Here is a 14,357-nt window from a genome sequence, read left to right as displayed (position 1 = left end):
TCTGCAAACCTGATTCAGCTTGTTTCTGAATCACCGTGGTGTGCAGGCCGAACAAGGATTGTGACTAAGCGAGAAAATGTTATTCATCATCTTTGATTACAACCTTGTTTTCTTCCAGGTTTAGTTCCTTGTGTGTTCTTTGCATGATCAGTCATGTATTGTAGTCTGCATTCTTTATTTAAGCATGACTTCTGGAATAAGTCTCTGACATTTACCTGTTTCAGGTCTTTCTGTGTGCAAAATATCATGTGTTGTATTTCTGAAACCACCCGCGCACCTAAGACCTGTCAGACAGGGCAAGAAAGCAACGATGAATGTTTTATCAGCTCTAAAATCTTTTCAAACCACATAAAGCCAGGTAAAACAGTGGTGTCTGAAGACGTTCTTGGCCAGACGTCCCCTTTGCAACAGGTTAGATGTGCCATGCGTTTGTGCCTGAGTCACTATCCTGTGGGATTTGTGGTTCCGGAGTTTGGCCATTTTTCTAAATTGGAAGTTGGTTTTGAATGTGTCAAATGTCAGTACTGAATTTCTTCTGACTTTCCCACTGGATGCAAGAGAGGCTGAATGCTAACTCATTAGCTGAATGTGGGCTAGCTTACCACCATCTGCCTGTCAGATCACAGTAGAGTCGGCTAGTCTAGAGGTCTTTGAACCAATATTAGGGTGGGAACACCATAGGAAGAGAGGCATATTGATGATGGAAGACCTCAGCATACGGCGCACAAGCCCTGATCAGCTGGAACTACCATAAGCAAAAACCCTAGGCATGGAGGGAGCCGTGTGATATTTGTGGTTGGGTGGGGGTGTTGGGGGAGGGGTGTACATGGGGGACAGGGATGACAGCGGTCTCTTTGTCTTTGGCTCTCCAAGTCGTGTGAACGTGTCTAAGTTGGCCCTGCCTCACGTGACGCGGCTGCCCTCACTCCTCCCTGTCCTTTGTTCAGCCAATCTGGGAGCCACCCCTGATTGAATGGGATTATATCCCAGCAGGGGACTGATTCCAGGGGCCTGTATCTGGCTGGCCTGGGGTCCCCGTGGAACAATGCAGAACCACCCTCGTAGCCACCCCTTCTGTCTTTCTGCACCCCTCCGGCCAAACTCCGGCCAAAGCTCAGTCATGAGACTGTGGATTGGAAGCCTACGGGAGGCCGGTGCTCCTTGGAATGGAGGATAGCCCCAAAAAGGCAGTCTAGAAGGAGATGCATTTACATTTGTGCAGTCCATCTGTTGGTGCCTGAGAACACTGTTTACAAACACATCTGGTTTATCGGAAGTGTTTTTGCACAAGATTGTTTACGTGCATAAGTTAACTGTCCTGGAGCTGACTCTTACCATCTTAACCATTTTTCTCCAAGATTTGTTCTGAACTTTCACATTCGCAGCAAACATTTTATTGGTCATGTTTTCTTTATTCCTGTGGAGTCAAAACCACAGTAGACTATAATTGACTGGGATGCTTGAAAGACTAGTTGACAAATTAGCCTTAAAGAAGCGCCTTATAATTTGTCTGAGCTTCAATGGCGTGTATCTTGGGGCATCAAGCAGCAATTCACTTTCAGTGTGGTAAGACAGATGACTTCCTGTAAAAGTACTACATCACACCTGGTTTGAAAACAGTGTAATGTGCTGAGTCCTCTCTGTTTACGCTGATCTCCATATGTACACATGTTCAGCCTAGCAGGAACTAAACAAATGACTGGACGAGTTGCTGATGGAAGGCCTAAAACATGCAGTCAGGTTGCTGCTTCCATCTCCTCTGTTGATCTGGAAAACACATTTTGTTTATTTATCCAGATGAAGATCCACAGAGATGACCAGAGGCACGCAAGTTTTTGCATTTTGGGGATGGAAGATGGGGTCGAAATGTGGAGCAATGGAAGAGTCCAGGAATGTCTGTCAAACAGATGCCTTTGTGCTTCCTCTTCAGTCTTTTGTTCGGGTGCCAGTCTTCTGGCGAATGGTGTGAGAATTTCCTACAGTTGTGTTTGTGGGCCAAGAAACAGAGCCCCTGCTACTGTTGACATTACGAAGGAAAAGAAAACGGGTCACAGATGGTCATGAACTTATAGGAAATAGTTCACTGAAAAATGAAAATTGTTTTGCAATTTTCTAACTTTCTTGTCATTCCAAACCTTTACAACTTTTTTTGTGGAATGACGTGACATAAGGGTGTGTAAATTATGACAGAAGTTTCATTTTTGTATAAACTGCCAATTTTACACAAAGTGGTATATTTTTAAACATATTTGGGGTCTAGGACCACTCTATAATTTATTCAAGTTATGACTATTATCATTCTTGCAGAAAACCTGTTATTTGACCTTAGATCTTCCCAGCAGGGCTAGAGGACCGTTAAGCCCAGTCGTTGTCATCTCTTTGGGGCGGCAGCTGTGTCATGGTACATGTTTTGTGAGGCCGATCGAACACTAAACCCATTTGAGCAGCACTCAGCAGGTCTTCAGGTCGATTTGAATTCGAAGCTTAGCGTCTGTCCAGCTGTGAGTCCACAAGAACAGTCTCTTAATTTGGCAAATCAGTCTCCTTGCAGGAGAGAGAACAGCTTCCCCCCTCTGCAGAGGAGCTGTTCTGCTGCAAAAGATCCTGCGTTGCACTGATGACTGTGCCGAAAGAGAAAGATCATCTTGGCTCTGTCTTTTGCTGAGCAAGCAAAGACTAAGAGCCAGATGATCAGAGGCAAAGACGATCAGAGTCACATGTGGCACACATCTAGCATCTGCGACTGAACATGTGGCACTTTGATCCATAATAAGTTTCAAGAGCTTCATTAGGTAAATGGTTCTGTTTTTAGGTCATTATTTACTTAGCCATTTGTAGATAATAGAGGTGCTTTCTATATCTGTACCATATTGAATATTTTTTAACTTACTGGTATCTTAGGCAAGAAAAATAGAACGATTAGTTGTTCATGCTGGTTTCCCGTATTTTTTAATTTACATGATTTTTACCCTCATCTAACACGAATAAGTGTTGGAAGTGGGACTTTTATTTTGACGCGCATCCTGAGTGTAAATGCACAAGAAGTAATTGAAAGGCAAACACTTTTTACAGGTTTTCATAAACTGGTGGCATTCAGCAAATACAAATTTCTGTCGTTATAAACAAGTCTTTGAACATCATTGAATTTTGGCTCCAGATATTGAGGCCTTTATCAGCACTAGCATGTGTTTATTTTTCTTTCATTCTTATTTCCTAACAGTGCCTAATGAACCAGTTGCGCAGCTCGTAGTGCCATCCAGCTCCATTCTGCATTCCTCCTGTGCACTGCAGCACCCCCTACAGGAACATGTCTGCAGCTCAGACTCAGAATGACCGGGAGCAGTGCTGGGGTTGTCTAGAATCGCTCGGCCTCAGCCAGAGGGAGCTGGTTCTAGCGGAGGCCCTGCAGATGGAGTATGATGCTCTCGCCCGCCACCGACAGGACAAGGGCCCAGCAAATACTCTACCAACTTCTACCAAGTCATCGCCTGCAAAGAGCGAGCCCTCCCTGCCTAGACACGTTCCCAGTCCTCCTTGGAATAATTTGCAGCAGTGTGTTACCGGACCTGACCCCATGCTTAACCATGTTCAACCCAGGGTGTCGAACTTATCACAATCCAGCAGTGAGTCTCACGGATTAAGTAAGGAGCCTCGTTACATTCTGGATGAATGGAAAAGTGACTTCGAAGGAACGTCGCAGTTGCTGTCAAAAGGGATGCCGTCTCTAGATGAGCCTCCGCCACCAGTACCGCCCAGAAATCCCATCCCCCAGAACGATCCGTTCATTGTCCATCGAAGCTCAGCCCTACGGGATGTCAACTTGTTCACTCCTGAGGTGGACCAGCCCAAGCTTTCCTTCGGAGACACTCTGAACTACGACAAACTCAATGACTCCCTGAGCAAGCTAAATGGGGATTGGCTCTCACCTAATAGAAGCCAGAGTGAAAAGGGGGACAAATCAGGGAAGGCAGTAGCTCGCAGTAACACCCTTCCTCCTCAGATTCCTCCCCGCACCTATCTTCCAGCGCAAAAGATTACTAGAAGCCAACGCAGAGTATCAGTTGATCCGGTGAGCATTCAGACTGTCCTTTCCTGGACTTTTTTTTATTTCTCGTAATATTAATATTTTTTTATTTTTTTAATTGTATTTTAGTTCACCCAAAAATGAAAATTATGTCATTAATGACTCACCCTCATGTCGTTCCAAACCCGTAAGACCTCCGTTCATCTTTGGAACACAGTTTAAGATATTTTAGATTTAGTCCGAGTGCTCTCAGTCCCTCCATTGAAGCTAGGGCTGCACGATATTGGGAAAAATTATATTGCGATATTTTATTTTTCTGCGATATATATTGCGATATGAAATCTAATAAAAAAAATTTTACAAACAAAAATGGGGTGAGCACACTTAAATTCTCATTTAAATTAAATTATTTAAACATCGACACCATCGTGTCAATTGATTAATATGCGCGAGGGAGAGAGTAAGACAGCACTCGTGTTGTTTGAAGACGGTGAGCGTGCAGCCGGGGCTCGCTTGCTCTCTCCCTCTCTCTCTCCCTCTGTCTCTCTCTCTCTCTCTCTCTCTCTCTCTCTCTCTCTCTCTCTCTCTCTCGCGCTCGCTCTCTCTCTCTCTGCCCTGTTAAACTGACAGGACTTAAAATTAAAAATTGCTGTGCAATCAATCCGCGAATCACATTCGTAAAGGGCCGGGAAACAGCTGGCCCGTACAGTTAATGAATAACGGATCAACTACGACAGCCTACATCGCACATCCTGCGATGTGACTATCGGGGATTCGTACATCGTGATATCGATGCTTAAACGACACATCGTGCAGCCCTAATTGAAGCTGTGTGCATGGTATACTGTCCATGTTTAGAAAGGTAATAAAAACATCTTCAAAGTAGTCCATGTGACATCAGAGGGTCAGTTAGAATTTGTTTGTAGCATCGAAAATACATTTTAGTCCAAAAATAGCAAAAACTATGACTTTATTCAGCATTGTCTTCTCTTCCATGTCTGTTGTGAGCAAGTTCAAAACACTGCAGTTTAGTGATATCCGGATTGCGAACGAATCACTCGATGTATTTTAGAAAAATTCTAATAAATGTTTATCACAATCATTTATGATAGTCAGATAAAGGAATATTTACAAAAAAATAAATATTTAAACCCATTTAGGTATCTCTGGGGTCCAGGCCTAATGGCTTTGGTTACGAGCTCTTTCAGGTTTCTGAAGAGAGGGATGAAGAAGTGGCGGCCTTCTGTCATATACTTGACTTGTGAGTTACTACATTTCGTTTTTTCATTCACAGCGTCTTGTCTTTTGTATGCACTTAAAATAAAAGTGTATTATAATAATAATTGGTATTAATTATAAAATATGTATTCATTTTAATATTAATTTTAAAAATGATTTTGAATGTAACAATGTGTATAATAATCCTATTTATTATTAAGACCTTTCTTTCACATTTATTTATGCACATCCATTACTGTTTTCACCAGGCTACGATTGGCATACCCATGCAATGACTACTCCAAAAATGCAGGCTTTGTTTGGAGTCCATGTGTGGCACAGGATGAACTGCAGCAGGGCCTGGGGGTCAGCATAAAGGTCACGGTTTACAGTGACCACTTCAGAGAACCACTCACATTCTCTTGTGATGGTAAGAACTGAAGAGCTTTCAATTATTTATAATCTAACAATACAGATCATTTAAATATTATTTGTCAACTGTTGAGCTTGCTTAGAATTGTGGCGTTGTATTTTTTTGTTCCACATCCTGAGACTTTTGAACTGGGCAACAGGATCCCATTGGAAAGACTGGAGAGACTCTAGACCTTGAGGTCTCTTAATAGCATTACACTGAATGGGCGTTCTGCCAGCCATCTGTTTTGTGTACTCAATTAAAAGAGGCAGCTTTTCATTCACCAGCATTGGCTGTGGTGCCATTCTCACATGGCTTGCTTTTTGTGTCACAAAATCTGCTAAATGTTAGTGAAAATGATGCAGGTCAACTCAGAACAGTTCACAGGGCATGGAGGAATAGTTGGGCCTATACAGCACTGCTCAGTCAGAAAGTTGATGAATGACAATTAAATGAATATATTTAATACTGTACATTTATAATGTTGTGGTTCGTGAAGGTTTTCAACAAAATCATTTAGAACAATAGTTGTATACTAAAAATAATTTTACAATAATAAAACATATGATAAAACATTTGCATATAAAAAGGCAAATAAAAATTACATAATAAAATGACAAAAAAATCTGGAATTATTATAGTAGATATATAGTTGTGCCGTCAAGCTCACATCATTGGTTGAGTCAACTTTGCTGCATTAGGGTGTTCAATCAGACCACGTTTTCACACTTTTTGGTGAAAATCAACTGACAAGTTGCTTACTTATACAGCAGTTGTGTCTGCATTTTAAACTGGTATCAAGTATTTTCAAATAAAAAGAATTGCATCATCACCAGGAACAGTAATAAATGGCTCAGCTCATTTTGTCAATGGAAATTGTGCTTTGCGTTGCATTGCGTTGAGTTTATCTGGGTCCATTCACATAAAAATAAAAAGCTTATCCTCAAGATTCATGTTCCAGCAGAGCTGCCCAATTCATTATTGAAAAACTACGGAGAAACTGAGGTGTGTGAGAAAGCAAGATAGAGACGGGGCGTTTTCTCCTAAATATGCTCTCACTGTGACCGCAGTGCAGTACATTTGCCCAGTTAGGGTGTAATTTGTGGGACGGGGGAAGGGTGGATTAACCTTTTTCTGGTTCATCCCTACCTCTGCTCATTTTTATTTCACATCCTCCCAGTGAAGTGACGAACATTGCTGTGAACCATGGGAAAAGTCCCATCTCGCTATATTCTCTGTCTCTTGTCAACCGAATGTATTCACAGCAGTAGGTGCTAATTTACTATATCTGGAGAATCTGGCAACATGTCCATTTCCAGGAAGAGCTGCACAGACAAGTCACTAATTGATGACCTTTCATTGATTTAGCTAAACCAATAGCTTTTGAGCCACTGGGCACTTCTTCTGTTTCTTTTCTTCTTCTCTGTTTGTGTACTCACTGCGTATTGTTAGTTTGTTGTTTAGCAGTTTTTGGGAAAGTTAGTTTAAAACTGTAGTTTCTCAAGTTTCAAGCTACCGATTATAAACAGCCAAGCTAACCCTGTAAAAACGTAGTTAGCTACTATACAAGTCATTAGCAAAAGTATCTAATTATAAGAGATAATTACCATATTATATACAATTTTTACAACCAGTAATGGATATTATGCACAAAAATAATGACTCTCTAGGTAACAGACTGTATTCCAATAGAACAGATGAATTAAAACCAAATACCAATAAGAAAACTAGAAAATATCCTATATTTATAAAACCAAGTTTTAAAAAAGTCATCAAAAACATTTAACAATGAGTCAGTGAATCCTCATTTTTGGAACTATTTCACTGAACTGAATCATTAAATCAAAAGATAATAGTAAGAAATGTTTTTTGAGCACCAAATCAGAATATTACAGTGATTTCTGAAGGATCACACTGAAAAATGTTATTAGTTCACTTAGGTGTAAATGTGATACTAAAGTTAACGTACTGTATCATTTTACAACCTCTGTGCTGGAAAAAGCAATGGAAAAGCTGCACTGTAATACCGTTTTTATATTTTAATGTTGTTGTCCTCTTCCCTCAGGATCTTCAACCATAGACCTGATAATTTACCAGACTCTCTGCTATGCCCATGATGATCTGGATATGATAGATGTGGATGACTACCTGCTGAAAATCTGTGGCCAGGCAGAGTTTTTCAAAAAGTAAGAATAAAGAATTGAAAGTGACTTGACTGAAGCTCACTTTTTGATGCTGTGTTGTTGTTGTTTTTGCTCTTTAAATGCATAGAACTTGATTAACTAGATTTTTTGAGTTGTGGATGGAAATGGTGTTATTCCAAGCTGAACGAAGATCTGTGGTTTGTGGTCTGAATAGCGCCTCATCATGTTACTGTGGCCCTTTAATTGTGGTTGCGTAAAAACAAGCTGTGCTTATGTCTGTGGATTGCTTTAACCACGTTGGGTTTCCCCATGACACGACCACCATTTTGAGGCAGACTTAACAACTTATCACTCATATGTGTGCTCATCCTGTTTTTCTTTTTTTAAAGGCCACTTGACAGTTTTGATGATATGGTTGATTTCTGTAAAAGGGCAAAACAGACCGAGCTGAGGCTGAGTTTATCTGTTTGATGAGAACCGCAAGTGTAATTCTGTTGAATGGGTTTGTTGGGGTTTTTTTTTTTGGGTGCAGCTGTGTGGTAGGAAGTGTGTCTTTTCCTGATAATTGTGTGCTTGTGCAGTGCCGTGAAAAGGAGGGACATTGTGTGTATGACTCCGGTGACTGTAAAATACATAAGCATCAGTTTCAGAACAATAACGTACTTCACTCATAGAGGCCTTTTTTGGGTGCTGCGACAATGAAACAATAAAACACAATGCCACAGTTTTCTCTACAAATCTGAAACAGTGGCTGAAATCTCTACAGCGAAGTAAACATTATGTACTTTAGGCTTATTCAGGCTGATTTAGTATACATTTTCTTTATCTAATATGTATGCATGATAATTCACATTTTAAGTTTGTGACTTTGTATAAAGTTTTGAATCATATGTTCTTAGATAGGTCAATATACAATAGAGTTATCTGTATATATACATCTTTGTGATTGTTCTTTGTGATTGTTTTTATTTTTATTTTTTATATGTAAAAGCCTAACAAGGAATGAGTGCTGTAAACTAGCTTTATGCTATATGCCCTATGTAATGGCATTGGTTATCTGTGTAATATAATTAATAGCTAGTGTATTGTTCCTGTTATATACAGGTGCATATCAATAAATTTCGAATGTTGTGGACAAGTTCATTTATTTCAGTAATTCGACTCAAATTGTTAAACTTGTGTATTAAATAAATTCAATGCACACAGACCAAAGTATTTAAAGTATTTGGTTCCTTTAATTGTGATGATTTTGGCTCAAATTTAACAAAAACCCACCAATTCATCTCAACAAATTAGAATATGGTAACATGCCAATCAGCCAATCAACTCAAAACACCTGCGAAGGTTTCCTGAGCCTTCAAAATGGTCTCTCAGTTTGGTTCACTTGGCTACACAATCATGGGGAAGACTGCTGATCTGACAGTTGTCCAGAAGACAATCATTGACACCCTTCACAAGGAGGGTAAGCCACAAACATGCATTGCCAAAGAAGCTGGCTGTTCACAGAGTGCTGTATCCAAGCATGTTAACAGAAAGTTGAGTGGAAAGAAAAAGTGTGGAAGAAAAGATGCACAACCAACCGAGAGAACAGTTGCCTTATGAGGATTGTCAAGCAAAATCGATTCAAGAATTTGAGTGAACTTCACAAGGAATGGACTGAGGCAGGGTGTCAAGGCATCAAGAGCCACCACACACAGAAGTGTCACGGAATTTGCTGAACCACAGACAATGTCAGAGGCATCTTACCGGAGCTAAGGAGTAGAAGAACTGGCTGTTGCCCAGTGGTCCAAAGTCCTCTTTTCAGATGAGAGCAAGTTTTGTATTTCATTTGGAAACCAAGGTCCTAGATTCTGGAGGAAAGGTTGAGAAGCTCATAGCCCAAGTTGCTTGAAGTCCAGTGTTAAGTTTCGACAGTCTGTGATGATTTGGGGTGCAATGTCATCTGCTGGTGTTGGTCCATTTTGTTTTTTGAAAACCAAAGTCACTGCACCCGTTTTTACCAAGAAATCTTGGAGAATTTTATGCTTCCTTCTGCTGACCAGCTTTTTGAAGATGTTGATTTCATTTTCCAGCAGGATTTGGCACCTGCCCACACTGCCAAAAGCACCAAAAGTTGGTTAAATGACCATGGTGTTGGTGTGCTTGACTGGCCAGCAAACTCACCAGACCTGAACCCCATAGAGAATCTATGGGGTATTGTCAAGAGGAGAATGAGAAACAAGAGACGTAAAAATGCAGATGAGCTGAAGGCCACTGTCAATAAAACCTGGGCTTCCATACCACCTCAGCAGTGCCTTGCCACGCACCTTCATGCCACGCCGAATTGAGGCATGCCACGCCGAATTAAAGCAAAATGAGCTCCTACCAAGTATTGAATACAGTAAATGAACATACTTTCCAGAAGACCATCAATTCACTAAAAATGTTTTTTTTTTTTTGGTCTTATGAAGTATTCTAATTTGAGTTATGAATTGGTGGGTTTTTGTAAAATGTGAGACTAAATCATCACAATTAATAGAATCAAAGACTTAAACTACTTGAGTCTGTGTGCATTTAATTGATTTAATACATGAGTTTCACAATTTGAGTTAATTTACTGAAATAAATTAACTTTTCCACGACTTTCTAATTTAAGATGCACCTGTATATATTTAATATTAACAATGTATTTTTTTATACACATACACACACACACACACACACACACACACACACACACACACACACACACACACACACTCCTGATTGTTTCCACCTGTTTCTTGTTAGTCTATTTCCCTGTGTTTATTTAAGCCCTTGTGTTTTATATTTCTTTATCAGGTCTTGTTCATTGTTGGATGTATCATTGTGGTGTTTAGTTTTGTTCTTTATTAATGCATCGTTTCATAGATTTTGTTTCATGATTTTATTTATATATATTATAATTATTTATTTATATATATAACTTCCTGACCCCAAACTTTTGAGTGGTAGTATATAAATAAATTATGGAGAAGTATATCTCAAGTTTGCTTTTGCCTCTTGTATTTCTGCTAAGCACTCAGACTCTGGCGAGCTTTGAGTACATCCAGCAGTGTCTGAAGTTTGACTGGGACATTCAACTCATTCTTACCAAACGGAGTTCTGTCAACATAGAGCTGGGCCGAACGGTAAGACCAAATCTGACAGCAGATTAATTAATGACCTAACAACATGTTTTCCTCTTATTGAACAGTTGAAACTTCAGGAAACACCTGTAGGAAACATGTTTTAGACCAACCCTTAGTACTTAATACTGGAAGGTCAGTACAAAACCTTGAGTTACAGGTTTGTATATTTAAATAAATTTGAGCCCTACTGAATAAAAAAACAAAATGCAGTTCATATTACACTAGGCATGCAATTCCTCAAGCTCATTTGAAAATGTCAGAAACCTTTCATTTTCTATCTATAATCTCTGAAAGCTTCATGTAGATTACAATGCATGTCATTATGTCTGGTATATTGCACACTCTTAAAAATAAAGGTATTAGGTTTTTGCAGAAATTACATAGAAGAACTGTTTCCTTTATGTGAAGACACTTTATGTTCTAAAGTACCTTTTGTGCATTGAGAAGTTTCCATGGATATTAAAGAAATAGTACACCCAAAAAGGAAAATTGTCATTTACGTTCTAAACCTGTGAGACTTTGTTCTGTGGAAAATAATGCAAGATATTTTGAAGAATGCAAATTTTGTTTTAATATTTATATATATTTTTAAAATATTTTTTACCATATGTTTGGTCTTCAAAATATCACCTTTCACAGAAGGAGGAAGTGCATACAGGGTTGGAATGGCATCATATTTTTTGGGTGAATTGTACCTTTAGAGTTTCTTCATGGAATCATAGACTCCAACAGGGAACCAACAATTTGAAAGCTTTTCAGTGTAGATGCTAAATGTGTTTTAATTTTTAAATGTTAACATTGTGCTGCTGATGTTGTTGTTGTTGTTAAACAGCCAGAGGATGATGATACTCCATCCACCATGAACCAAAGTATTCTACTGCAAGAGAGGCCAATCAAACAGACCGTGACCAGGTGAGAGCGATGAAGAGGAGCTCAGAGATTTTAGGCTGTAATATGCTATAGAGGTTTTAATATCCACAATGTTTGACAATTCTTACTCTTTTGTTTGTGTGACAGGGAGGCACTGACTCTTCTCCTGGATACCTTTCACAATGAGGCAGAGTCGTTCCTTTTATCAGAGGTAAACTTGTAACAAACATTGCTTATCTGAAAATTGTTTGATAATGCGTTAAACTACAAACCATGGTTATTAACTAAAGCTAAGCAAAAATAATAATTTTCATAACTTAAACTGCTTTTGTTTGTCATGGCAACATTTCTCGTTTTCATTTAGTTTAACTTCTACAAATTACTAATACAGAAATAAAAATGAATAAAAATTATATAAACTAATGAATGACAAACCCAAAATTACTTTAAAATTTTAATGGGAAATAAAAAGTACATAAAAATACTAATAAAAACTATAACAGTGTTTCAAAGATACTAAAATAATACTGATACAAATTGCTAAAATATTTGCAAACAGGTTTCCTGACCAACCCCCTGTCTGCCATTGGTCAGAAATTAGATAGCCATGCCCCCTCACTCATGACATTGAGTCTTTGTTGCTAGACAGGGTAATTAACAATGTTTTGAAAGTAATTAAAATGTTTACAATTTATTTTCAGAAAATTAACCCTTGAATAATTTGTTTGTGATGTCTCTGCATATTAAGCTAGGTTATCATTGAAGTGTTTTAATGTCAAAAGATTACGAGTTAAATAAATGCTCACTGTGGTTGTTATAAATGCCTTCATCTTTTTTTGTTTCAGCATTTGTATTTTTTCCTCAATGTTTTGTCGCTTGCAGGTTGAGCTGCTGTTGCATGTGGAGCGGTTAGTGCAGTCTGTAAAGGCTTTGTGTACTTCTCTAGCAGCTGTTGAATCACCTGACATCACTGCTGCCCTAAACCAGCTGCCAGCCTGCCCCTGCAGACTACAGCCTAAAGTGCAAAAGGTAGAACCTTTGAACACTTTCTTAGTCACAAACATCACATGGGAAATGTTTTAGAAATCTGATGTACATATTGCGGTGTTGACTACTTTTGCAGTGCTGCAAACTTGCAGCTTTTGCTGCTTCTAGTTCCTCAAATTCTCTGCTTTGCTTAAACCACTAACCTTTGAAACTGCACAAAATATATGCTAGAAACACCCATGGATTTGCACTTTTTAAAGTGTGTTTGTTTCTGTTTGCATTTATAGGATGTCAGTGTCTTGGCGAAGAGAGAAAACAGAGGTACAGTGTTTCTGTTCGTACTTTTGTGTCAAACTGAAGCATACACTACCAGTAAAACATTTAGCCTTTATAAACCTAATCTTTATATATTATAACGTTTTTTGGTCACTACATAATTCTCAAAGTTTGTAATTTCTATTCACATAAATTCTTATAAATTACATTTGTTATTTCATAGTTTTGTTGACTTCCAGGTTTTTCTAAAGTTTACATATTTATTTTATATGTATTCGTTTTGTAGTTAAGTGTTAAAGTCCATGAGAGTTGTTTTAAATATAAATGCAATTTCTTACATTAAGTTTTACGGAATGTTTTACCATGCTTTTATTTGGCTACTTTACATATGCCCTTTATAAATATATTTGATTGTTCCATCCTTATTCCAGACTCAAACTTAATGTTAAATCCATCTCAAATATATCACATTTTAAAAATATTTAGTTAAAAGATGCAAGTCAGTCAACTTAACTGTGTTCAAACTTAAAGGGGACATTGGATGCTAGATTTAATTTTATATGGTAATTTGCATATAAATGTGTCTTAGCAGTGTTTGGACACAATCACCCTACAATGATAAAAATCCATTCACTAATTTTTTTTTAATCCCTAAAAAAACCTAAACAGTCTCAATTATCAAGCTGTTTTGATTTTCACAGTGTGTTTATGACATCACACTGCTCAGGCCCCGCCCACGACCACTGATGGACTGTCCCGTATTTGCATATATCCACCCTCAGCCAGTTGTACTCTGTCCACCATTTTCTCTGCACTCGAGCAGCTATAGCTCATAAGCAATGTAATGTTTTGTAGTTGGATGTAAAAGTATTTTTTTTTGCGTTCATGTTAACAGTTGAGTGCATTCACACTGGGAGCAGGAGCAGTGAGTCTATTTTTGCTGCGCTTTTCACACAAACTTTACACAAGACTATAAATCTTTCAGGATTAACGTACAAATGTATAGTTGTCTTTGTAAAGAAATATGTAACTTTGGAGCCGCTGCTGTACAAACGCTTCCAGTGTGAATACTCTTGCGAGTCTGCTGCTGCAGTGATGATGAAGTTATTCTAATGCGAAGCTCAAATTTGCATTGTGAAACGGGCTTAAGAGTCTACATTTTCTCTCGACAATTTAAGGTAAAATTGGGCATCCGATGCCTCCTTCAAGTGTACATGTTTGACTCTTCCTGGGGTAAGACGGTTGAGGATGTGTTCAAGTGTCTCTTGTTTGTTGGA

General features: G+C 38.6%; 1 protein-coding gene across 1 annotated transcript in view; it reads left to right on the top strand.

The window, feature by feature from the left end:
* Nucleotides 1–14,357, top strand: part of LOC132119464 (phosphatidylinositol 4-phosphate 3-kinase C2 domain-containing subunit beta-like) — a 36,539-nt gene that overhangs the window by 1,177 nt on the left and 21,005 nt on the right. Inside the window, exons 2-10 of the mRNA XM_059529465.1 lie at nucleotides 3,221–4,069; nucleotides 5,185–5,285; nucleotides 5,512–5,672; nucleotides 7,720–7,840; nucleotides 10,836–10,947; nucleotides 11,780–11,859; nucleotides 11,965–12,028; nucleotides 12,700–12,846; nucleotides 13,092–13,125. Coding sequence (XP_059385448.1) covers nucleotides 3,308–4,069; nucleotides 5,185–5,285; nucleotides 5,512–5,672; nucleotides 7,720–7,840; nucleotides 10,836–10,947; nucleotides 11,780–11,859; nucleotides 11,965–12,028; nucleotides 12,700–12,846; nucleotides 13,092–13,125 — 1,582 coding nt within the window. The 5' untranslated portion in view covers nucleotides 3,221–3,307. The remainder of the gene's footprint in view (nucleotides 1–3,220; nucleotides 4,070–5,184; nucleotides 5,286–5,511; nucleotides 5,673–7,719; nucleotides 7,841–10,835; nucleotides 10,948–11,779; nucleotides 11,860–11,964; nucleotides 12,029–12,699; nucleotides 12,847–13,091; nucleotides 13,126–14,357) is intronic.

Source organism: Carassius carassius, chromosome 38 (assembly GCF_963082965.1).
Source record: "Carassius carassius chromosome 38, fCarCar2.1, whole genome shotgun sequence".
Classification (NCBI taxonomy): Eukaryota; Metazoa; Chordata; class Actinopteri; order Cypriniformes; family Cyprinidae; genus Carassius; species Carassius carassius.
The sequence above is the reverse complement of the archived record's forward strand: the minus strand, read 5'-3'. Positions and strand labels throughout refer to the sequence as shown.